We start from the raw sequence: 27003 nt of genomic DNA on the forward strand, positions 1-27003 counted from the left end.
ATTAAAGTGCTACTGATACATATCCCTCTAAATCAAGAAATCTCATTATTTCCCTATGTAGATTCTTAGAAATTATAGATTTTGCATTTTGTGGAAAGTAGGCTTGCCATTTTTTTAAAAATTGATCTAAATAGTCTTTCTCATACTGTTCAGTTAAGCCTGACTGTAAGCAGTTGACTTTCTGTATTCATGAGTAATCACATCTCAGTGGCTTCTGAATAATGAAGAGATGTGTTCCATGCCTGTCAATAAACCAAAAGGGGAAATACTGTTGAAAGAAATCCTAAGGAGTGAATGAGTGACAGAAAAGAACTGCTCTACCAGTTTTCTCCCAGTAAGAAAAGTCTTTATGTATTTTTCTGTTACCTTTTGGATCCTGCCCCCATCCCTTTTTTTCTAGAATGAAAAGTTTCCAGAGACCACAGATGTTCAGCTTTGGAGTAGAGAGAAATTGGGAAAAGAAAAAGCAATGAGAGCCCTGGGCGGAAAACTTTAATTTTAGTGCATTTTGAATAGATGATGCCAAGTATGGCTGAAAATAGAAATCCTCCCTTTGTGTAAAAAATTGTATTACAGAACTGAGAGTATGACCAAGACTCAGAGTTAATTTGCCATCAATGAATACCTTTTGCTTTGCTTTGTTATACTAATGGGAACATTGAAAAGATGTATTTTATTCCAGTATGGCTTCTTAAATCTTTATCAGAATTACACATGAACAAAGTTGAGAGAAACAGAAGAAAATCATGAAAATCCATAGTTGCCTGATTTTTCATGTCCCTGTTTGTGTCATACCACAGGCAACCTCTTTCAACTCTTAGCTGATTGATTTAGTAATTACTTGATATTCCCCAACATTAGAGTTGTCTTGCTGTACTTTTTGATTTTTAATTTAACTTTAATTAAATTTAATTGACGTCCTTCACCCACATGTGCCCACCACACACATGCACTCTTCCCTTTGTCCCATCCTCACAATATATTTTTATGTCATTATTTTGATTAGGTTTTTATATTTTTATGACTTTTTAAAATGATTCATAGCTGAGCCACGTGGTAATTATGACTCCTTTTTCTTCCCTTTTACAGCTTTCTTGTTTTCTCTGGAACCAATTTTTTTCCTTTTCTTTTCTTATTTAATTTTATACATATCACTGTCTCAGCCTTCACCAAACTTAGCTAAAGATGTGGTTTTCTCCACCTTGTAGTTTCTGTTTCTTGAAATGTCTTTCTCTCTGTTTCCTGTCTTTTAGCTTGGGTTCTTAGATTTAGCCTTGTGTGAAGTAACTGTGGTCCTTGGCCAGGGAAATTCTGCATTGGTGCTTGGAGCTTGTCATTGAAGCCCTTAATGGAGATGAATGTGGCTTTGCTGGTTCTTTGAGAAATTCAAGTCATCTTGAAGATTGTTTTTTTTTACAATTAGATTTCACAGAAAGGAATCTTTTAATTTTTTGCTTGTTGATGACAGTCGTGGCTACTGAGTTCTGAGAGTCAAGTGGGAGAGGAGATTGAAGATCTCGGGATTCAGTATGTAAATGTTTTCTCCATTCCTCCCCTGATTAAAGTAGCTGCTTCTGCTCTCAGTTGTTGCTAGTGTGTCACAGACCAAAAATGTTTTCATTAAAGTATAGTTGACTTATAATATTAAATAGTTTTAGGGATGCCTGGCTGCCTCAGTTGTTAGAGCATGCAGCTCTCTATCTCGGGGTCATTCATCAGTTCAAGCCTTTTGTTGGGGGTAGAGCTTACTTAAAATAAATAAAATTTAAAACTTATTTAAAATTCTAAAGTTATAGGTAGACTACATAGTGATTTAATAATTATACACATTATGAAATGCTTGTCATGATAAGTATATTACAGTATTTTTGACTATTCCCAGTGATACACTTTTCATCCCCAGGACTTGAAACTGGAAGTTTTATACCTCTTAATCTCCTTAACCCATTTTGCTCATCCCCCCAATCCCCTCCACTTTGGTGGCCATCAGTTTGTTTATATTTATGAGTCTGTTTTTCTTTTTGTTGTTGTTGTATTGATTTCTTCTCTATATTTGTGAGTCTTTTCATCTCTTGTTTGTTTTCTCTTTTGGTTTTTAGACTCCACATGTAAGTGAAATCATGTGGTATTTGTCTTTCCCTGTCTGGCTTATCTCCCTTAGTATAATATCTTCTAGGTTCATTCATGTTGTCAAAATGGCAAGATTTCATTATTTTTTACGGCCAAGTAATATTCTGTTGTATATATACCATGTATTCTTTATTTATTCATCTGTCACTGGTAACTTAGGTTGCTTCCATATCTTGACTCATGTAAAACACCAGTGCGTGAAGGGTGCCTTTTCTCCACATCCTCACCAACACTTACTTCTTGTCTTTTTGGTAAGAGCCATTCTGAGTGTTATGAATTGATACCTCATTGTGGTTTTGAGCCCCTTTTTAGCAAATAAGCCTTAGCCTGGCAGGATTGGGGAAGGACACAGAAATGTATTCATGATGGTAATGAAGATGATTTGGTTCTTTCTAGTTGTTTCTTATGCAAAGTTGCAACCAGTGCTTCTTACTTCAGTTTCTTTAATACATGGTTCGTGCCACTTCCAGAGGCACCCACTGGCTCTAACTTGTAGGCACTGGTGATTTTTAGGTGTCAAATCAGGTAGCTTCACAGCTTTCTCTTAGGCTTTAGGATTTAGCCTCTTCCTAATATGGGGCCTATCTTCTGTTGTTTTTTCCCTCTCCTTTCTAGCTTTCAGTATTTCCATACTACTGTGTTTTCTCCTGTTCCTTTTTTTTTTTTTCCTTAAAAATCCCTTTATACAATGGACTGTTTTGAGGAAGGAATTAAAACAAAGGTAGATGTTTGCCCTCTGTCATTGTTAATCAGTCTCATCCCTAATATATTTTGTATTCTGCTTTTTTGATGCTTTTATGATACAACTATACTGAAGTAAGCCTTTGTGGTATATTTACCATGTAGTGAAGATGGGGGCTACCGGTTCTTGAACTGCAGCTCTAGATTATGTTAGAGTGTAGGTTAAACTACAGTTAAGGAAAGTTGGTAAATAGAGTGGTTACATAAGACAAGCATCCATATTACGTGGTAGTCCAGAGGCAGATGGGTGGTTCATGGCAGGCAGATTTGCTGCACTTGGTCCTTCAGGTCCCACATTCTTTGTATCTTGTCAGTCTGCTGTTTCCTAGGAGGTGTTTTTGTCCATGTGGTCAGAGTCATCAGCACATCCATGGTGTGGCTTACAGGAAAGGGAAACAAAGTATGGAGGGCAGCCAGCTTCCTTATATGGGCTGTAAGCCACTCACAGGGTCAGTGGTAAGCTACCAGGAAGGATAGGAATTGTGTAATTTCTAGCTGAGGAGCTTTTTAACCTGCTAAAGCTCAGATAGACTAAACTATTAGCAATCTGGGCCGTACAGGCTGGTTTCTTGTTTGATCACTCCAATGCCCTTCTCGCAGACAGAATTGCTTTTTTCAGATAGCTTGCTAAAATTCTGAATACGTTAGTTATTTTGGTTTGCTTTGGTTTTTGTAGTCTTTATTCAAGTTCTCATGCTTACTTTATGAAGTTAGGAACTACCCTACAATTTAGTGATTTAGTCAGAAATTTTAGTCTATTTCCTTTTTCTTAACATTTGTTTTAATCATATAAATTCTTGTTTTAAAGAATCTTTGCTAATGTTTGAACTTATAAAATGGATACTTAGATATTTTTACATTAAATAACATTGATTTCCATTTCTTTTCAGTTAAAATAAAGAATTAAGAATATATGAAAGTCATGCCACTGTTTTGTGTTTACAAGGGCAGTTGAATTTAATTTTGATTTCCACCATAATTTAGAATCAAAACTTTTACTTCAAATAGAAACCTTCAAATCAACCATAGATGATTTTACTGATACAACAGCCGTCATTAAAAGTAAGCTAGATTAGATAGGGCTGATATTACGAAGTAGAAATCATTATGATAGGATCAAGCTAAGAAGGAAGATGACCTGTTTTGTACATGAAAGGAAGGCCAAGCTCTTAGGAAGTTTTGGAACTCTGTGAAAGAACTGGGATATTTATTACCTTTACAAGTAAAAAATTGTTACATATATATATATATATATATATATATATATATATATTTTTTTTTTTTTTTTTTTTTTTAAGGAGTGATTCATTTTCTTTTTTAGATGATTTTTTTTAATGTGAAATTTATTGTCAAATTGGTTTCCATACAACACCCAGTGCTCATCCCAAAAGGTGCCCTCCTCAATACCCATCACCCACCCTCCCCTCCCTCCCACCCCCCATCAACCCTCAGTTTGTTCTCAGTTTTTAAGAGTCTCTTGTGCTTTGGCTCTCTCCCTCTCTAACCTCTTTTTTTTTTTTTTCTTCCCCTCCCCCATGGTCTTCTGTTAAGTTTCTCAGGATCCACATAGGAGTGAAAGCATATGGAATCTGTCCTTCACTGTATGACTTACTTCACTTAGCGTAACACTCTCCAGTTCCATCCACGTTGCTACAAAGGACCATATTTCATTCTTTCTCATTGCCACTTAGTATTCCATTGTGTATATAAACCACAATTTCTTTATCCATTCGTCAGTTGATAGACATTTAGGCTCTTGCCATAGTTTAGCTATTGTTGAGAGTGCTGCTATAAACATTGGGGTACAAGTGCCCCTATGCATCATTACTCCTGTATCCCTTGGGTAAATTCCTAGCAGTGCTACTGCTGGGTCATAGGGTAGGTCTATTTTTAACTTTTTGAGGAACCTCCACACTGTTTTCCAGAGCGGCTGCACCAGTTTGCATTCCCACCACCAATGCAAGAGGGTTCCCGTTTCTCCACATCCTCTCCAGCATCTGTAGTCTTCTGATTTGTTCATTTTGGCAACCCTGACTGGCGTGAGGTGATATCTGAGTGTGGTTTTGATTTGTATTTCCCTGATGAGGAGCGACTCTGAGCATCTTTTCCTGTGCCTGTTGGCCATCTGGATGTCTTCTTCAGAGAAGTGTCTATTCATGTTTTCTGCCCATTTCTTCACTGGATTATTTGTCTTTCGGGTGTGGAGTTTGGTGAGCTTTTTGTAGATTTTGGATACTAGCCCTTTGTCCGATATGTCATTTGCGAATATCTTTTCCCATTCCGTTGGTTGCCTTTTAGTTTTGTTGGTTGTTTCCTTTGCAGTGCAGAAGCTTTTTATCTTCATAAGATCCCAGTAGTTCATTTTTGCTTTTAATTCCCTTGCCTTTGGGGATGTGTCAAGTAAGAAATTGCTGCGGCTAAGGTCAGAGAGGTTTTTTCCTGCTTTCTTCTCTAGGGTTTTGATGGTTTCCTGTCTCACATTCAGGTCCTTCATCCATTTTGAGTTTGTTTTTGTGAATGGTGTAAGAAAGTGGTCTAGTTTCATCCTTCTGCATGTTGCTGTCCAGTTCTCCCAGCACCATTTGTTAAAGAGACTGTCTTTTTTCCATTGGATGTTCTTTCCTGCTTTGTCAAAGATTAGTTGGCCATACTTCTGTGGGTCTAGTTCTGGGGTTTCTATTCTATTCCATTGGTCTATGTATCTGTTTTTAGGCCAATACCATGCTGTCTTGATGATTATTACAGCTTTGTAGTAGAGGCTAAAGTCTGCGATTGTGATGCCTCCCTTGGTCGTCGTCTTCAAAATTACTTTGGCTATTCGAGGCCTTTTGTGGTTCCATATGAATTTTAGGATTGCTTCTTCTAGCTTTGAGAAGAATGCTGATTCCATTTTGATTGGGATTGCATTGAATGTGTAGATAGCTTTGGGTACTATTGACATTTTAACAATATTTATTCTTCCAATCCATGAGCACGGAATGTTTTTCCATTTCGTTATATGTTCTTCAATTTCCTTCATAAGCTTTCTATAGTTTTCAGCATACAGATCATTGACATCTTTGGTCAGGTTTATTCCTAGGTATTTTATGCTTCTTGGTGGAATTGTGAATGGGATCAGTTTCTTTATTTGTCTTTCTGTTGCTTCATTGTTAGTGTATAAGAGTGCAACTGATTTCTGTACATTGATTTTGTATCCTGCGACTTTGCTGAATTCATGTATCAGTTCTAGCAGACTTTTGGTGGAGTCTGTCGGATTTTCTATGTATAATATCATGTCATCTACAAAAAGTGAAAGCTTAACTTCATCTTTGCCAATTTTGATGCCTTTGATTTCCTTTTGTTGTCTGATTGCTGATGCTAGAACTTCCAACACTATGTTAAACAACAGCGGTGAGAGTGGACATCCCTGTCGTGTTCTTGATCTCAGGGAGAAACCTCTCAGTTTTTCCCCATTGAGGATGATATTAGCTATGGGCTTTTCATAAATGGCTTTTATGATCTTTAAGTATGTTCCTTCTATCCCGACTTTCTCGAGGGTTTTTATTAAGAAAGAATGCTGAATTTTGTCAAATGCTTTTTCTGCATTGATTGACAGGATCATATGGTTCTTTTCTTTTATTAATGTGATGTATCACGTTGATTGATTTGTGAATGTTGAACCAGCCCTGCAGCCCAGGATGAATCCCACTTGATCATGGTGAATAATTCTTTTTATATGCTGTTGAATTCAATTCGCTAGTATCTTATTGAGAATTTTTGCATCCATATTCATCAGGGATATTGGCCTGTAGTTCTCTTTTTTTACTGGGTCTCTGTCTGGTTTAGGAATCAAAGTAATGCTGGCTTCATAGAATGAATCTGGAAGTTTTCCTTCCCTTTCTATTTTTTGGAATGGCTTGAGAAGGATAGGTAGTATCTCTGCTTTAAATGTCTGGTAGACTTCCCCAGGGAAGCCGTCTGGTCCTGGACTCTTATTTGTTGGGAGATTTTTGATAACTGATCCAATTTCTCCACTGGTTATGGGTCTGTTCAAGTTTTCTATTTCTTCCTGTTTGAGTTTTGGAAGAGTGTGGGTGTTTAGGAATTTGTCCATTTCTTCCAGGTTGTCCAGTTTGTTGGCATATAATTTTTCATAGTATTCCCTGATAATTGCTTGTATTTCTGAGGGATTAATTGTAATAATTCCATTTTCATTCATAATTTTATCTATTTAGGTCCTCTCCCTTTTCTTTTTGAGAAGCCTGGCTAGAGGTTTATCAATTTTATTTATTTTTTCAAAAAACCAACTCTTGGTTTCATTGATCTGCTCTACAGTTTTTTTTTAGATTCTATATTGTTTATTTCTGCTCTGATCTTTATTATTTCTCTTCTTCTGCTGGGTTTGGGGTGTCTTTACTGTTCTGCTTCTATTTCCTTTAGGTGTGTTGTTAGATTTTGTATTTGGGATTTTTCTTGTTTGTGGACATAAGCCTGGATTGCAATGTATTTTCCTCTCAGGACTGTCTTCGCTGCATCCCAAAGCATTTGGATTGTTGTATTTTCATTTTCCTTTGTTTCCATATATTTTTAAATTTCTTCTCTAATTGCCTGGTTGATCCATTCACTCTTTAGTAGGTTGTTCTTTAACCTCCATGCTTTTGGAGGTTTTCCAGACTTTTTACTTTGATTGATTTCAAGCTTCATAGCATTGTGGTCTGAAAGTATGCATGGTATGATCTCAATTCTTGTATACTTATGAAGGGCTGTTTTGTGACCCAGTATGTGATCCCTCTTGGAGAATGTTCCATGTGCACTTGAGAAGAAAGTATATTCTGTTGCTTTGAGTTGCAGAGTTCTAAATATATCTGTCAAGTCCATCTGATCCAATTTATCAGTCAGGGCCCTTGTTTCTTTATTGATCTTGTGTCTAGATGTTGTATCCATTGCTGTAAGTGGGGCATTAAAGTCCCCTGCAGTGACCATATTCTTATCAATAAGGTTGCTTATGTTCGTGATTAATTGTTTTATATATTTGGGGGCTCCCGTATTCGGCACATAGACATTTATAATTGTTAGCTCTTCCTGATGAATAGACCCTGTAATTATTATATAATGCCCTTCTTCATCTCTTGTTACAGCCTTTAATTGAAAGTCTAGTTTGTTTGACATAAGTATGGCTACTCCAGCTTTCTTTTGACTTCCAGTAGCATGATAGATAGTTATCCGTCCCCTCTCTTTCAATCTGCAGGTGTCCTCAGGTCTAAAATGAGTCTCTTGTAGACAGCAAATAGATGGGTCTTGTTTTTTTATCCATTCTGATACCCTATGTCTTTTGGTTGGAGCGTTTAGTCCATTTACATTCAGTGTTATTATTGAAAGATACGGGTTTAGAGTCATTGTGATGTCTGTAGGTTTCATGCGTGTAGTGATGTCTCTGGTACTTTGTCTCACAGGATCCCCCTTAGGATCTCTTGTAGGGCTCGTTTAGTGGTGATGACTTCCTTCAGTTTTTGTTTGTTTGGGAAGATCTTTATCTCTCCTTCTATTCTAAATGACAGACTTGCTGGATAAAGGATTCTCGGCTGCATATTTTTTTTTCTGTTCATCACATTGAAGATCTCCTGCCATTCCTTTCTGGCCTGCCAAGTGTCAGTAGATAGATCCGTCACTAGTCTTATCCGTCTCCCTTTATATGGTAGAGCACGATTATTCCTAGCTGCTTTCAGAATATTCTCTTTATCCTTGTATTTAGCCAGTTTCACTATGATATGTCATGCAGAAGATTGATTCAAGTTACGTCTGAAGGGAATTCTCTGTGCCTCTTGGATTTCAGTGCCTATTTCCTTCCCCAGATCCGGGAAGTTCTCAGCTATGATTTCTTCAAGTACACCTTCAGCACCTTTCTCTCTCTCTTCCTCCTCTGGAATCCCAATTATGCGTATATTATTGTGTTTTATCGCATCACTTCTCTAATTCTCCCCTTATACTCCTGGATTTTTTATCTTTTTCTCAGCTTCCTCTTTTTCCATAATTTTATCTTCTAATTCACCTATTCTCTCCTCTGCCTCTTCAGTCTGAACTGTGGTCACCTCCATTTTATTTTGCAGCTCATTTATAGCATTTTTTAGCTCCTCCTGACTGTTTCTTAGTCCCTTGATCTCTCTAGCAATAGATGCTCTGCTCTCCTCTATACTTTTTTCAAGCCCAGCAATTAATTTTATGACTATTATTTTAAATTCATTTTCTGTTATATTGTTTAAATTGTTTTTGATCAGTAGCTGTCGCTACTTCCTGGACTTTCTTTTGAGGAGAATTATTCTGTTTCGTCATTTTGGATAGTCCCTGGAGTGGCACGGAACTGCAGGGCTCTTCCTCTGTACTGTCTGGAGTAACTTGTGTTGGTGGGCGGGGCCGCAGTCAGACCTGATGTCTGCCCCCAGCCCGCCGCTGGGACCACAGTCAGACTGTCCCAGGGGCAGAACTCACTGTGGAGTGGTGTGGCCCCTGTCTGGGCTACTTACACACTGCCAGGCTTGTGGTGCTGCTTCGATGGGATCTGGCGTATTGGGGTGGATCTGCAAGGTACACAGGGGCGGGAGGGGCAGACTCAGTTGGCTTTGCCTTTGGTGGTCTGCTTCAGGAGGGGCCCTGCAGCACCGGGAGGGAGGCAGACCCATCGGAGGGGTGGATCCACAGAAGCACAGCATTGGGTGTTAGCGAGGTGAAGCAAGTTCCCTGACTGGAACTGTTTCCCTTTGGGATTTTGGCTAGGGGATGGGCGAGGGAGATGGCGCTTCCCAGCTCCTTTGTTTCTTGCTGAGCTGAGCTCTGTCCTCTGGGGCTCAACAACTCTCCCTCCCGTTGTCCTCTTCTAGCCGTCTCTCTCTCGGAGCAGAGCTGTTGACTTATAACATTCCAGATGTTAAGTCCCGCTGGCTGTCAGAACTCACTCTGTCTGGCCCCTCCACTTTTACAAGTCAGACTTGGGGGCTCTGCTTTGCCGGGCGGGCTGCCCCTCCGCCGCCTGGCTCCCTCCCGCCAGTCCGTGTAGCGCACACCGCTTTTCCGCCCTTCCTACCCTCTTCCATGGGCCTCTTGTCTATGCTTGGCTCCAGAGAATCCGTTCTGCTAGTCTTCTGGCGGTTTTCTGCGTTATTTAGGCCGATGTGGGTGGAATCTAAGTGATCAGCAGGACGCGGTGAGCCTAGCGTCCTCCTACGCGGCCATCTTCCTCTGATTCCTGTTATGAATATTTTAATTACCATGGTCATTTCTTCCTGTAATACCTACCAGAATTTTGATGTGTAATCTTACCAAGTGATGTGTAATCATTTGGCATGATACTTGTTCCAAGAAGTTTTTGTTCATGCATTTCACATGTACCTAGAAACCCTGCTTGAAAGTCATCTTCTGTTGAGAATCCTGTGGCCTGTGTCTTGAGAACAATTACATAAAGGAGAGATTCTAGTGTGATAACACATTCTTAGAGAAGCAATGTAAAACCTTTGCATGTTATCAAAATCTAAACTCTAATTTTGTTTTATTTTTTTAATCTTAAATTAGGCCGCAGTGTCTTGTTATGACAGGTGCTCCAAACTCACGCCCAGCTTTACTTCATCTTGTTCATGATTTCACAAAAAATGTTGGGTTGATGATCTGTAGTCATGTACATATGGTAAGTGTTCGCTTTGTTTTCTATATTAAAACATCCTTTACTCTGTGTATGTAATTTGTAATTCATGGGACTTTTTAGATGTGAAATAATTTGACAAAATAAGTCTGTTGAGTTTCTTTGGGCATTTTGAAATTAGTTATTTTCTTCAAAATATTCTTGCCTCAAAACTGTCTCAGAACCTGACTTTAGCAAAGATTTGAGAATTTTGATTGTTTTTTTTTTTTTCTTATTTATTATGAGATTTTAGGAAACGATATTTCTGTTACAGAAGGTTTTGGGTAAGAAAAGTAGCTTCTTGGTAACTAAGGAGCCTAAGTGAAATACGTGTATTTTCTTTCTTTTTTTTTTTTTAATGTTTATTTTATTTTTGAGACAGAGACAGAGCATGAATGGGGGAGGGTCAGAGAGAGAAGGAGACACAGAATCTGATGGAGGCTCTAGGCTCTGAGCTGTCAGCACAGAGCCAGACGCAGGGCTTGAACTCACAGATCGTGAGATCATGACCTGAGCTGAAGTTGGAAGCTCAACTGACTGAGCCACCCAGGCACCCTCAAATAGGTGTATTTTCTTACTGACATTTTTCATAATGTTTTGAGAATACTGGGAATATTTACTACCAGAAAAAAAAAAAAAAAGTTGGAAGAGGTAGACAAATCTTGGTAAATATCTAGTATCAAATATATAAGAAGGGCAGAGTGAATGCTGAATTTCCAAGTTCAAACAGTGTTAATTTTAATTGCCTATTCTTTTTTGTTTTATCCATGAGTAATACCATTTTAAAAATACTGTTAAACTTTTCATCCAAAAGTAGTTTTTATGATTTTGGCATCTTGATTGTTAGACAATGGATCACCTGTTCTGTGTGAGAAATTTGGAGCATTTGTCAGATTAGCTTTTCTTCCAAACTGTTTTGTTCATCTTGGTAGAAATTTGGGTTCGACACCCCATGTCTCAGCCTGTGCTACATTTGCTCCTCTGCTTATATGGTAGCAAGGTCAAAGCCATGTCTGGGGGAGAACATTAAGACACCGACCCCACTTGGGACCTGTGGAGGTTTTCAGTTTGTCTCCAAGTTGAACATTTCAAGTTGGGGTTTGACCACAGGAAATTACAAATGGGGCAATATTCCTTAACTTTTTCCTCTGTAAAACAAATTGTATTTTTCCTATACTTTTTCATGTACAATGAGGGTGTACTCTTAAACCTACTTTTAGATTGTTGCTTTATACATTTGCATATAACACATTTTATGTGTTGCTTGCGAGAACCAAAATAGAATTGCAAGTTGAAGTCTCATTTCCTTAATTCTCTTACTTCACCATTTAACTAACAGAAATATGAAGAAAAAAATGCATTTATATTTTACAGCAAACTTCTGTTTTCAGTGATATTTTCAGGTTACTGAGAATTAATAACTCAAACATTGGGGACAAAGGGAAAACAAGCTGAGAAACTTTATGTAGAAAAACACAAGGCTCGGGTGCCTGAGTGGCTCAGTAAGTAAGCATCTGAGTCTTGATTTCAGCCCAGGTCATGATCTCACGGTTCGTGAGTTTGAGTCCCACATCGGGTTCCGTGCTGACAAGCAGAGTCTGCTTGGGATTCTTTCTCTCTCTCCCTCTCTCTGCCCATCCCCTGCCCACTCATGTTCTTTCTCTCAAAAATAAAAAGAAATAGAACATTAAACCAAACAAATAGAAAAGCAGAAGGCTCTTATTTTTCTCCATGTAATCTCTTCTCCATCTTTAGTAATTTCTAATTTTTCTCATTTACTTAGTATTGATACCTTCTTATTTTTTCAGTGTGCATTTCTTCCTCTTTGCTTTTCCCTTTTAGTGGCACCCCCCATCCCTCCCATGCCTTCACTTTTGCAACGCAGACCCGTACTGTCATTATCTTCAATACTGGAAAGGATTCACTGACAGGAAAATACGATGTTGTTGTCCTCCTCTTCTCCCCGTCCCCCAGTTGCAGGCAGCTTGTTCAGGCCGAAGTAACAGGGTGATTTTTATAAATGTGGAGTAGATATCTTTCAGTTAATGATATTATTAATATTTTTCTCCAAAAGGGCCCTCGAAGACAAGCCATGAAAGAGATGTCCATTGATCAAGCCAAATATCAGCGGTGGCTTATCAAGAACAAGATGAAGGCTTTTTATGCTCCAGTACATGCAGATGACTTGAGAGAAGGTGCACAGTATTTGATGCAGGTAAATTTGTCCTGCCTTTCAAATAACAGAATTCAAGTAACCTTTTGTAACCTTTGAAAAACCTTTTACATTCTAGGTTTCATTCTTCATATCAATAAAAATGGTAAATCTTTTAACATATTTTTATTACTAAGATTTGTGTAATTGGAGAGCGTAAGGAATGAAAGAAATAATGTGCCCTTGGCAGCCCAGGGAAAACCTATTTGGAAATTATCCTAGCCTATTTCCCTAAGACGTTTCCCTTTCACTTTCTGCTGTACCTCACTGGGGTTAGTTTGTAAGTGTGAATTAATGGCAGTCCTTATTTAATTCTTTAAAAATTCTTGTTCCTTACTGTATTTCTCACTATTTATTTACTAAACTTAGATTTCACTTGCAGTTTTGTGTATGACACACTGGTCAGAATTTGGGATTTGGAGTTGGTCCTAGATTGACATGTTAGCACTACCACTTCCTTATTATGAATTTTTACTGAGAAAGTTCCTCAACTTCTCTGAAGCTCAGTTTCCTCAATCAGCCCTGAAGTTTATGGGAAGAAATAAATGGGTTGGGATCATGTTGGCCATCTTTTTTTTATAGGAACCCCTTTCTTCAAAAGAAAGCTTAACCAGAAGCCCATTCACTGTGTTGATTGCAGAGCTGCTCTGTTAAAGCAGAGGTGGGAGGCTCAGCGTGCTGTCACCTGCACATTCTGTTTAGATATTTTATAAAACTTGACAAGCACAGGATTAAGAATATCTTAGGCGAGCCTCAGGAATAATAAGGGGTGGTAGTGGGCTTACTTTGGTAGATATAAAGTCTCATCATAAACTTTAGTAATTAACACATAGTGGTATTGAATTAGTGATAATAAGGTTAATGGAATAAAACAGAAAGGAGAAATAGAGCCCCTCATATAGAAAATTTAATATATATGGAAGTAGAATTAAAAGGATCAGCTAGGGCAATTGGTGATTCATGTGAAAAAATAATAGATCTTTACAAAGACTACACAAAAACCATTTCTAGAGGGATTAAGGACTTAAATGTGAAAGGCAAAGTTTTTAACTATTAGAAGAAAAATGTAGAATAATTTTATGACTTTGAGCTAGGGAAGGATTTTTATTTCAGTGAGACACAAAATTTGAACTCTGAAGTTCAGTCTGCCAATTCCAAGTGTTAGGAGCCGTATGAACAGTTGGAAATCTTTGAACTGCCATAGTAACATAGATGGCACAGTCACTTGGGTCAGCAACCTGGCAGTGTCCTCTACTTTCAAAGTGTTCGTGTCCTCGGACATTCCGTTCTTACGTGTGTTCCTTAGAGAAACTTTTACACGTGTAGGGAAGACTATATGAAATTGCATAGCAGCATTATTTGTATTCGTGAAAAAGAAATGGAAGTAACTTCAACAGCCATCAGCCACAAATTGAAAGATCGTGGTATAAACATGCAGTGGAATTCTACATAGTGATAAAAGGGAATTAGTTATACGTAGCAATAGGAATAAACTTTGAACACAGAAAGTGCTAAGGAAAAATAGCAAGGTAAAAAGACAGGAACAATATGGAGATGATATAAAATTTTAAATATACGTAAATTAAACATGTATATGTATGTATGTATGCCTAAATGATGAAATGGTGAAAATACAAAGAGGGCGTGACAAGGATACATAGGGTGTTTGAAGTGTGTTTGTAATGTTTTTTCTTAAGCTGGGTGATGGGTACATGATTATTTAATGTATTTGCTTTTCTATGTAAAGTATTTAAATATTTCAAGTAAAATTCTGCTTCTGGTCATATGGTTGTTTCTAGTGGGTAAATCTTAACTTGCTTTTGTGCGATTTGTAGGAACATTTCTAGAACCACTTTATGTATTTAAGAAGCGTTAGGAAGGAAAATACTTCCTTAGAGCAGTGGTTCCTGAACTTGAGCGTACGTCAGAGTCATGTAGTGGGCTTGTTAAAACACACTGCTGCGTCCCACCTTTGGGATGACTTAGTGGGTCTTGGGTGAGCAGGGAGAGTTTGCATTTCTATAACTGCTCCTGGTACAGTGCGGACACTACAGGTTGAGAACCTCTGCCCTTAAGCGTTTCTGTGGTAAAAATGACACTGTTGACGAGTGTTAGGATCCATTGTCCTCCTCACTCTTCTTCCCCCTAACATGTTCACCCCAGTGGGTCTAGACCGTTTGAGCAGTGTGGGGATAAAGGTAGGATGCATAGCGCGTGGTAGTATTTTGAGACTGGCCTATAAACTGGTGGATGCAAGCATTTCACTAAGATGCCCAAGAAGTTGCCTTGATTATAGTGGCAGAGCTATCTGAGTAACTGTGTAAAACAAACTTACATATAGGAGAATTATCTCTGCAGAATTAATCACCGACTTCTTAGTGTAAATTGTCACTGACAGTATTTCTCTTTCTTTTGTACCTTCTGGAAACCTGTTAACATCCAGTGGCAAAAGCCTGTATGTCTTATTAGAGGTTTATAATCTTTGTCAAAAACCGCTTTTGAACATTTTTACTCTACCTTACTCATGCTCTCTCTTCTCGTTTCTCTCTCATTTATCTAGTTACTGATTATAAGCATTCATGTATCATTGACTTAGCATTTAAGTATCCAGGCTCCACAATAAATCTCAAGATTCACGATTTTAAAAAAGAGGCAGTCTTCTCCAGTAGCACTGCTAGCTTCCTTGTGTATTTGTATCTTTCTGTTTTCTTTTTTAATGGCAGGAGCCACTTAATTGTCAGTCAATTTTAAACCTTTATTTCAAAGAGCAAAAACTTACTGTCCTTACTGAAAATTCAGATTACAGATTACATTATGGGGGCCCTTTAAATCAAGTGGGTCTCATTCACAGTCTCACTCTAGACATAACTTTACCTTTTTTCCTGCACAAAAATAGCCCAGAATTATACTCTTTAATACATCCTGAATGTTTGTGACCTTTCCTCTTCATCAGCCACTTTTTGAGGTAGACGGTAAGTTCTTTTAAATTCTTCTGAAATAAATAGATCAAAATAATTTAATTCTTATACCAATAAGAATATTAGAAATATAAATTATGTACAAATTATGTCTTATAGCCACATCTACAAGAAATATTGTGCCATGAGATATTAACTAATGATAATTTAAAGCAGTCACTAATTTGGGGGCACCTGGGTAGCTCATTCGGGTAAGCATCCAACTTTGGCTCAGGTCCTGATCTCGCGGTTCGTGAGTTTGGACCCGCGTGGGGCTCTGTGCTGACAGCTCGGAGCCTGGAGCCGGCTTCGGATTCTGTGTCTCCTGCTCTCTCTGCCCCTCCTCCGCTTGCACTCTGTCTCTCTCTTTGAAAATAAACAAACATTAAAAAAAAATAAAAGCTATCCCTAATGGCTGAACATTTTAACCATCCAGGACATGGAGCCAAAACTCTACAAGTATTGTTTTCAGTAATTTTTAAAGTAATACAGATCTCACAGCAGTATTTAACTACATTTCAATAGGTAACCATAATGATTGGAAATATTTTTACTTAATAGTGAAAGACAGAAATAAAAAGCCATTGTGTACCATTGTGGAAATAGTTCTTTCTGCTGCAGTAAAAATGGTTATGATGATACACAGGAAAATATAATAACAAACTAAAACACATTTCTTGTCAGCAAATTCTGGTGAAAGATGCATAGAAAACATTGCTGAAGATCCAAAGAAACAACACAATGGGAATATTTGAAACTAAAGACGTTTGTAATAAGCTTCAGAGGATTGTATTTTGCCAAATCAGTTTCAATTATGGAGTTCCATGAGAAACTGCTTTTATGAACCATTAAAGAAATCTGTTTTCCAGAGAAGACATATTTTCAGTAATAAATTGTTCTTTAAAACACAGGATATTTTATGGAAACTGAAAGCATTACTTCTGACTGAATAACTACTTTGATTAGAATTTACAAAGGATTTAGGGATGAGTGATACATTTCAAATTTCTGTGCTCAGTCATTCAAGGGAAAGTTATTGAAATAATGAAGTTGAAACAAGTGGACAGAGTGCCGCAGGGTGTGATTGTTAATTTTATAAAAATAAAACCTTTTAATTATTATGTTGTGACAAAAGTTTGTGATGAAAAAGAATAAAAATGACATTATTTTGTATCATCAGTAAGTTATTGGTTATCTTGTGGCCTTGTTCTTTAAAAAGCTCTAAAACTCAAAGATGTTTCTTGCTTTGCTTTTACCAAAAAAAGAAAAAAGAAAAAAGAAAAGTCTGTGTGGTTAGTGGCTATCTTGATACCTAATAGATAGTTTTAAAAAACAATGATTGTCTTTTAGCTATGAAGGTAAAGAGTTGTTTTTAATATCTAGTGGGATAGATATTCTTTCTTTTTTGAAAGAAATTTGTGCATGGAGAGAACGTTTTGAGAAAGATTTTAAGTTTTATATGGTTAGGATATTGCTAGCTATCCCAATCGTATGGACAGTGTCTGGCACATGATCACATAATATATACTTGGATTAATTTAATCTTGAAATTAAGATTTAATTGTTAATCTTTCAATAGATTAATCTTTAAATAAAGATTAAAATTAATCTTTAAATTTATTTTGAGAGCACATATGTATACTCTCAAATAAATATTAAAAGAATAAAAATTAAAAAATAAATGTTTATAGCCCGTCTATTTGGAGGATTTGATCCTTTATAAAATATTTTGCTGAATAGTATATATTGAAAGTTGTGTTTTTCCTTTGTTTTAGGCTGCTGGTCTTGGGCGTATGAAACCAAACACACTTGTCCTTGGATTTAAGAAAGATTGGTTGCAAGCAGATATGAGAGATGTGGATATGTACATAAACATATTTCAGTAAGTATCCTTTTAATCCAGGAACTTGGTTCAGAAAATGAAAACTTGCACTGGTTTTCAAAGCCTGCAGTGGTTTGTGAAGCCTGTTTTCTTAATACGCTCTCTTCTCGTAGAAGCCTAAGAATGAAAAGAATCACATGCGGTTATCTGGGTTGTCATTTGACGAGCTATTCACAAAATGTTTTGATTGATGTTTCTGTCTCTCTTAATACATTGGAACATTCACACACGTGTACAAATGAGCACACGACATATATACTCTAGCTTCTCATTCAAGTTAGAAAGAGTTGGGGTATCCTTACAGCTGTTGCTCTGCAGATTTCCCGAATGTCAGACCTCTCACCTTGCATTCTGTCATTATAGTATCTGGTGCTGAGGAGGGCATTTCATCATTGATATCACCCTTCAGATGGTTAGGTTTATTCTCTCACACTGATTTACATGTTATTACTTTATTTATGCATTAGGTGATTTGCATTTTTTTTAATAAAATTTTTTTAATGTTCATTTTTGAGAGAGAGTGAAACAGTGGGGGAGGGGCAGGGAGAAAGGGAGACACCTACTCTGAAGGAGGCTCAGCACAGAGCCCAATGCAGGGCTCGAACTCTCCAACTGTGAGATCATGACCTGAGCTGAAGTTGGACGCTTAACGGACTGAGCCAGCCAGGCACCCCAGTCATTTACATTTTTTAAATGTACTTACATGCTTTGATTTTCAACCTGTTTGTGAAGTGTAGATTTTGAGTCTATAATTCACTTCTTGGTGTAATTTAAATGAATGATATTTATCAGACAGCTTGTGTTGGTTTAACATTACTTCATCTTCCCTTGTATGGATTGTCTGGTGCATTCTTTTTATTTTTTTGTTACTTTGTCTTTCTGACTTGAGCTGGTTTATGTTATAGTTGATTTTTATGGATGTATCTGTTTAATCCACCACAAATGCTTGTTGGAACTAAGTGAGTTATTTAATAAAAAGAATAAAACTTGTTATTTTTGGCAATTTTCTTATTAATTTTGAAATACTTCCTTTTCCTAGTATTCTGGGTTTGCTTAACAGGTCCTTTTATCTCATTTGTACTGTTTTATAGAGGATAAGGATTCCCTTTCACACTACCATTGTGTTTTGTTTTTTTTTAATTTTCTTTAAATGTTACTTCTTTTTGAGAAAGAGAAAGAGAGAGTACAAGTGGAGGAGGGTCAGAAAGGGAGAAACAGAATCCAAAGCAGGCTCCAGGCTTCAAGATGTTAGTACAGAGCCTGACATGGGGCTTGAACTCAAGAGACGTGAGATTGTGACCTGAGCCAAAGTCGGATGCTTAACCGACTGAGCCATCCAGGCGCCGCTACCATTATATTTTTAAGTTTTTTTATTTTAATTCCAATGGTAACATTTAGTGTTACATTAGTTTCAGGTGTATAATATTGTGATTCAACAATTCTCTGCAATACTCAATGCCCATCATGATAAGTGTACTCTTAATCCCCATCACCTATTTTTTTCCATCCCTCCACCAACTCCCCTCTGTTCTCCATACTTAGGAGTCCATCACACCACCATTCTTTTTTTTGTTTTTTGTTTTTCGGGTTTTGTTTTTTTTTTTAAGTAATCTCTACACCCAACATGGGGCTCGAACTCACAACCATAAGATCAAGAGTCCCAAGCTGAGGCAACCAGGTGCCCCACACCACAATCCTTGGTTGGAGAATAATTTCTTCTTATTATAGATGCTGATGAAACAGAACTGTTCATTCTTTCATATCTTGTTTTTCTTTACATACAATTGTACTTTTTTAAAAAAAAAATGTGTTTGGCAAAGTAGCTCTATGACCAGGTTCAGATCTTATTTCTCTGAATTTTGATCTGATTATCCTTAACTAAGTAGAGTTATTTCCCTTACTGGAACTCCTGTTGGAGCCATAAGTACTTACCTGGATCACATATGATAATTTTGTGTCCATAGCTACCTTGAAATCTATTTGAGGGAGTAACCAGATGTTATACTTTTTAAAAAATCTCTTCATATTGATTAGGCAAGTATAGAATGAATAAGTTTTCCCAAGTAATTATTAAATGCTTTTAGTAAAATTAAAGCTTTTCTGATTTTTGACCTACTATGGTTGCTCTTTAGCTTTGGGGTTTCATCCTACATTTCTAATTCTGTCCTATCCACTTTGCATACGTGAGGACTAGGAAAGGAAGGACAGTGTGAACTTTTAAATCATGTGGGCCATCTGACATGGACTGTGCTCTTTTCTGAAGATGCAAGAGCAGTGAGATGGAATAATTATCCCAAAATGTAGAAAAAGTGACATTTTTACAAATAATTCTTCCACTGTTAGTTGTAGTTGCTCGTATGGAAACACTGAAAAGAAAAGAGTCTTTCTGACTTTGACCTTGTAGGAACTTGAAGTGCATGTTTGCTCTGAGAGTCAAGTATTACTCTAAGTATTATACAGCAGGCAGCAATTAAAATAGAGGCAAAATGATGCTTTCTGGTTTCCAGAGCCATAGAAATTGATGTCAGTTTCAAAGCAGTGATACTGCTTATGCTTTTATCTTGTGACACTTAAGTTTTGGTTCTGATTATAAATACTTTGAGCACTTGAGGTTTACTTAATTTACTATGCCTAGTAACAGCATGGAGAGGCTAAAACTCCAAATCAAATTATAGCTTAGAGAAATTTCTTTGTTTATAGCAAAAATATTTGGCTACTTTATTCCACGGTAAACTTGGGAAGCTATATTCACTGGCTTTTCTTTAAGGACCTTGATTTTAAGTCATTTGTGATTTATTAACTATTTTTTCAAATACTTGTAGTTACTCTTCTCTAGCGTTAGGTCTTTCAGGATACAGCTGAGGAAGGTTACTGTGTCCATTAATTTTCCGATAAATCTCTTCAGACCTTAGCTAATTCATTATAAGAATGATTTAAAACAAAAACAAAAAACATCAATAAACCAATAAAACATCTCTTACAATGATAGGTATTCTTCTTTGTGTCTGGGAACAAAAATTTGATTTTTTTTTTTTTTTTTTTTTTTTTTAGCATTTTAGCCCTTTCTTTTGGTTATATAGAACTAGGTTGTATGTAATTTTTTGAGTATAATGAATATTGGTTGCTTCATAATTAAAAATAATAATGAAAGATAAAACTCAAGCCTGTTACACTCTGGGGAATGACCCAAAGTTTAGGAATTTGTAATTCTTTCAGTAGATTTGAGAAAAACTTGAATCCACATGATTCATGGTCTCAACATAAAGTTTCCAGAATTGAAGTCTGGTTTTAGAGTTGTCTTTGAGGTTTTAATAGATTTTGCATGTGTTATAGGATGATCCCATTTGTGTTTAAAAAACTCGAAATGACATATGAATGCGTGTCTACAAATGCACATAAAATCTTTGTATTACCTTTTTAAACATTTTTGTAAAAATGTGAGAATTACTTAAAAATACTCTGGTTTCTTTCAGAAGTCATTCCTTTATATTCTATTCTCTTTCTCAGTGGAATCACTTTGCTTTGTCTTCTTGTATTTCTCTTAGCTTTAAGGGTGTAAGCCTAAATTAAGTATGGTGGGAATATTGAATGTTATTTTTCCGTAATTTTAGTTTGTTTCAGATAGGATAATAGTACAGGCACGCTTTAAATGTCTGGTGTAGGTAGAGTGTCAAGACTATAAAGATGTACACTTAACTCGTTTTTAAGAGTTAAGTGAAGAAAGGAAACAGAAGAAAGGAAAGGGAATGGTATAGAATTTGAAGCAGACATTATATGGGTCTCACTGTATTTTTAAAAGCATATGTTAGAAATAAGACATTTAAAGCTGAAGGTGTTTTAGAAATCATCTCTTACTGCCTTCATTTTATAGAGGAGGACACTAACATTTTTGTGATTTTGATTCTCCCCCCACCCCCATTATAGTGACGCCTTTGACATACAATATGGAGTAGTGGTTATCCGCCTAAAAGAGGGTCTGGATATATCTCATCTTCAAGCACAAGGTAAGTCTTGCTGGAATAAATGTTTTACTTTAAAAATATAAATGACTCTGTTAGTTCTATGTCATTCTCACAAATTCTTCAATAACTTTAACATTTACTATCTGTTTTGTGTCATGTACTTACTGTATGGCATTTGGAAGTGAGATCTTTTCAGCTCCACCATCTTTTCAGAGTTGGCACCAACCTGGATGATGGCTGGTGATTATTAATGGAGAGACTAAAATTCAGTGTAAATCATAAGTTTAAGAGAAATAAGCATGAGTTATGGTTTTAGATTGGCCAAATGTATAAAAATACATGATAAATACTATAGAGAAAAAAATGTTAATGACTGCTAAATCATCATTTTCATGTTTATGAAGGTCATGCTTTTTTTACACACAGGTATATTAATAATGAAAACTGAACTTGGTAATGTCATTTTCTCTGTCTTCAGAAAAGACCCTATAAGTCATTTTTCATAACTTTTTCGTTTTGAAATGACTATAGATCCATAATAAGTAACAAAAGAAATAACAGAGAGGTCCTCTGTACCCTTCATCCATTGCTCCCAGTGGTAACATATTGAATATCTATCATTATACGTCATAACCAGGAAACTGGCATTGTGACCATTTACCCACCTTATTCAGATTTCACCAGTTCTACTTAACACTTGTGTGTGTGTGCTCATGAACATGTGTATAGTTCTGTGCCGTGTATCACATGCGGTTGATTCATATAACCAGCACCATAATCAAGATACAAAACTGTTCGATTGCCGCAAAAATCTCTCTTGTGCTACTCCTTTATGCCCCCACCATGCCCTTCATCTCTCCCCCATCATGAACCCCTGATACCCACTAATCTCCTCTCCAACTATGTAATTTTTAAAGCATTCAAAAAAAATGTTTTTAGATGAAACTTTAAACCTAACTAAGGTATACTGATTACTTTTGCCACCTTAATAAAAACTGGGAAATTCTATACCCTTTGATGATTTCCTGGTAGTTTAACAAGTATTATAAGTTTAAGAAATTGCATACCTAATATTTTACCCTTATCAATTAATTAACTAAATCATCAAAAATAGCTAAGCCTAAATAGCTGAGAGGCACATCATGAACTTTTGTCACCTGTTTATATATTTAAACAGTTGTAATCCTCCCCCTCCTCCCACCATTTTAAGGGTATTGTGCAGTTTTGAAAGGAACGCTTTGAGGTCTTTATCCGTGGAACACAAAAGTATGGCTTGCTGAAAATGCATTTTCTTACTCCGGAGTAGGCCTTACAAAATACTGTTTCAGTTCTCTCATGAGCTGCCAGCAATTGAGGTTTAGGGTACCTGTTAACTGCACAATTAGTTGTGTTCCCTGTCACTCTCAAAAGTATGACAATTTGACTAATCAATTACATATATAGTTGTGTAATCCACTGTGATTTGAATCTGACTAGAACTTTAAGAAAACATTTTCATGTGTTTCAATTAGGAAAATTGTTTCGAAGGTCTTGTTATTCGTCATCAGGATTTGGACACAGGAATTTGGTTCAGCACAGGATCAAGAGCACAGGCTTTGGAGTCAGATCTCCTTTGAAAATCCCAGCTTTTTCTCTTAGTACATAGCTCTGTAGCCTGGGCAAATTTGCTGACTTCCCAGCTTCAGTTTCCTCATATCTTAAAACAGAATTATTGGGGTGCTTGGGCTGGCTCAGTCAGAAGAGCCTGAGACTCTTGATCTTGGGGTTAAGAGTTCTAGCCCCACGTTGGGTGTAGAGATACTTAAATAAAACATTAAAATTTAAAAAAAACCGGGATTATTTCATAGGGTTGTTGTAAAGAAATGTCTGCGAAGTTCTTAGCATAGTCGTTTCTCTTGTTATTTCTCATCATACATACAAATCAGTGATGAGGATTATCTGTCACCGATCAGTTTCTTATGACATTTGTCTTCGTGTCGCATGTTTTCATGGTGGAAGTTAACTGTTTACTAACTACTTCTCAAAAGATACAAAATGGAGAAAGTGCTTTAAAAATGAAAAACTGGTACTCTACCCTGAGTTGATGTCCTGGTTTTGTCTCTGTAGTCAGGGGTGTAATTTTTCAGTATTGTTTGTCATCTTACACATATGTGAACATTTGTCACATTTTACATTTTTTACATGTGTAAATGACTTTGAGAGTAGAATTTATTCACATTCTATACACTATTCTTTTGTCTGCCACACTTTTATGCTCTTTGAATCTCACTCATTACTAATTCCTCAGCACCTAATTCACATGTCTGATACTTAGCCGTGGCTCAAGATATTTGAGTGAATAGTTCTTTCAGATTATCACATTTGTTTACCTAAGAAATCATGTACTGTAAACTTACTATTTCTTCCTAAACTGTGCTGTGAACTGTTATTTAATTAATATACCATGGTGCTTTAATTAATGGCTAAAATAAGATTTGGATAATAATTTGATTACTTTCATGTCCATAGAAGAATTATTGTCTTCACAAGAGAAATCTCCCGGTGTCAAGGATGTGGTACTAAGTATGGAGTACAGTAAAAAATCGGATTTAGATACCTCCAAGCCATCCGATGAGAAAAGTGTTACACACAAAGGTAATTTTTATTCAGACAAGAAATGTTATTAATGGTAATGTTTAATTTGGGGAGAAATGGTTTTTATTATATATAACATGTCTTATTAAGTAACCCATTCTCTCATTTGTACTGTTCATTTCTAGTAGATGAGGTAAAATGGATGGCTACAACATGATTAGCTATTTTTAAAATACTAAAGTCGATCGTAGAACAGAAGCCATGCCAATTAATTATATACTACACTAATACCTGCTTGTATATTTTTATATATGCTTTAAGTGAAGCAATTTAATTTAAAGCCTAGGTTAAATCTGAACTTGGAAAGTAACATGGTAATTTTAGAGTAATGTGATAGAGCATAAGATAACCCTGGAAGAAATTAAGTTGACCACAAATCTACATAATTTTTTTGTAAATCAAGATACTGAAATACCAGGGATTTTGTTTATGTTCTGACATATTTAGAATACTTTTTACATCTACTGCACCTGGAGTTGTTGAGGTAAAACCATGTAATAAAAAATCACATGCAGTTGTATTCCTCACTTAGTCTCTGAAGGAACATGCTATTGGTGTTTGGTTACTGAACTGTTTGGCCATAATTGCACACCTACTACCCCTGGTGGCCCATGTGATTCAGGCCACACAAAGGTCTCCAAATCTCCTGAGACGCTGAGATAATTTCATCCATAAATCTGTGTCATGTTTACAAGACGGAAAGAGGGATGACTTCCAAATCTTACTGTCCCGCCCTCACTCTCCTACCTCTGTTCAGTCAGTATCTCCATCTGTCCTGGTCCCAGCTGGCACGCAACAAGAAAAATCTGCACTGTAAATCATCAAACCATATCATGCTTTTTTGATTCCTATCAAAGAATTACTATTCTTTTTCTGAAATTGATCACTTTGGACAAATCCTGTCGCTGTGAAATCAATCTTCCCCAGATTACATAGAAGCACTGCTGTTACTTAATATTTCTTTGCTCCTTATTTACATTGGCTGCTCAGAGTAGTGGTAGTTGAGGCTTTAGTTGAGACCTCTTTTCCCTTTAAGTTCTTTGCTGGCTTGATTATAATTTGTTTCCTGTTTCATCTCAAAACTCTATGAAAGATTCTAAAACTGCTTTTAATGTTCCTGCATTTACTTTTAGTTTATGGTATACATGCTCTCATTTTCTCTTTTTATTTTTGTTATCATTTTCTTTTTCTTAAAACCGATCCTTTCTTTACAGAATCTGTTAGGAATTGATAGGTAAAACTATGATGGGAAAGGAAGAAGTAATAGTCATCAAGCATCTACTCTGTGCCTTTCACATTGCAGTAGGTGTTTTCTACACAGTAGCTCATTACTGTGTGCCACAGTCTTGGGAAGTCATTATTTTTAGAGTAGGAACCTGGGGTGAGTAAATACCTGCTCACCTTTTTATTTTGAAAATGTCAATAGCTTTATTACCTTCAGATACCTTTAAATATCTTAGTGTAAATTATTTTTTAAGTGTCAGGATTTCCTTAACATTTTTTGAGGTCTCTGAAATAAATACACAATGTCCGTATTTATATTTATAATTGTTATTTTTTTTTTTTTTTTTTTTTTTTTTTAAATTTTTTTCAACGTTTTTTATTTATTTTTGGGACAGAGAGAGACAGAGCATGAACGGGGAGGGGCAAAGAGAGAGGGAGGCACAGAATCGGAAACAGGCTCCAGGCTCCGAGCCATCAGCCCAGAGCCTGACGCGGGGCTCGAACTCACGGAGTGCGAGATCGTGACCTGGCTGAAGTCGGACGCTTAACCGACTACGCCACCCAGGCGCCCCTATAATTGTTATTTTTACTATCATCAAAGACAGTATCAAATATCTACTTTATAAGAACAATAATACATAATCCTATAAAATTAAATATAATAATTGAAATGTTCCCTAAGAGGCATAAGAAATTAGCATTCAAAAATAGCATTAATTTTATTTTGTGTTTATTTTCTATGTAGCCAGTTACTTTCAAAATTAACATAGAAACTATAGAAAAGTTTATATAATTTAAAGGTGTTCAGAATTAGAAACATTCTTGTGTAGTCACCATATAATTACAGGTGTTCGGTATGTCTTTCTTGGTTACTGTGGCACACAGCATGCAAGGGGACAGAAAGAGCGCCCTTTGAATACTTACTTTGTGCTAGGCACTGAGCTAAGGGCTTTAATGCTTGCAGCATAATGATCTGAAGAGGTATGTATTGTTCACCCTTTTACTAACAAGGAAAGTGAGGAGTTAACTAACCACTTCAAGCTGACGCAGCCAGGAAAAGCGTTAGAGGGAATCCTGGAACCCTGGGAGCCACTTGACTCCAGAGCAGTGTACTCTTCCCTGTCCGGGTCCGGAGTTTTACATGCCTCAGACACCTCACATAAAGCTTATCTGAAGAAGAACCTGAGATTAGCAAAACTGTTAACCCCAAGAAAATACTTAAAGATACCTAAATACAGATGGACCAGTACATGCATACAAACATATATACATGTATATATATGCTTACGTTTTATATATCAATTGATGTATATATGTATAAATAGTATTTTATATAAACCAAAAGACTCTGTCTCTGATCAAATTCCTTCCTGTTTCAAGTGGGGATTAGTTTTTACAAGGACCGGATATCCATTAAACGTTTCTAAAAGTAACTTTTCAGTCATTTGCCCAGTGATGCAGTGGCAGTGTTTAAAATTCATGTGTTATCTGCAGTGTCAGTTTTTAACGTCCTATTTCAATTCTATAAGCCATAGTTGAAATTCTTTTCAACTGATTTCAAGTATGAACATTTACAAGTTTAAAAATCGTGTTCCAGTTTTTGTCAGTTTTAC

The 27003-nt window shown here is 36.5% G+C and overlaps 1 protein-coding gene across 2 annotated transcripts in view; it reads left to right on the forward strand.

Annotated features, from left to right (window-relative positions):
- Positions 1-27003, forward strand: part of SLC12A2 (solute carrier family 12 member 2) — a 109998-nt gene that overhangs the window by 70972 nt on the left and 12023 nt on the right. For both annotated transcript variants that reach the window (XM_042934240.1, XM_042934249.1), the window contains exons 16-20: positions 10414-10525; positions 12594-12734; positions 17464-17570; positions 21495-21574; positions 24041-24166. In XM_042934240.1, the coding sequence (XP_042790174.1) occupies positions 10414-10525; positions 12594-12734; positions 17464-17570; positions 21495-21574; positions 24041-24166 (566 nt within the window). The remainder of the gene's footprint in view (positions 1-10413; positions 10526-12593; positions 12735-17463; positions 17571-21494; positions 21575-24040; positions 24167-27003) is intronic.

This window comes from Panthera leo, chromosome A1, assembly GCF_018350215.1.
Source record: "Panthera leo isolate Ple1 chromosome A1, P.leo_Ple1_pat1.1, whole genome shotgun sequence".
In the NCBI taxonomy this organism is placed as follows: Eukaryota; Metazoa; Chordata; class Mammalia; order Carnivora; family Felidae; genus Panthera; species Panthera leo.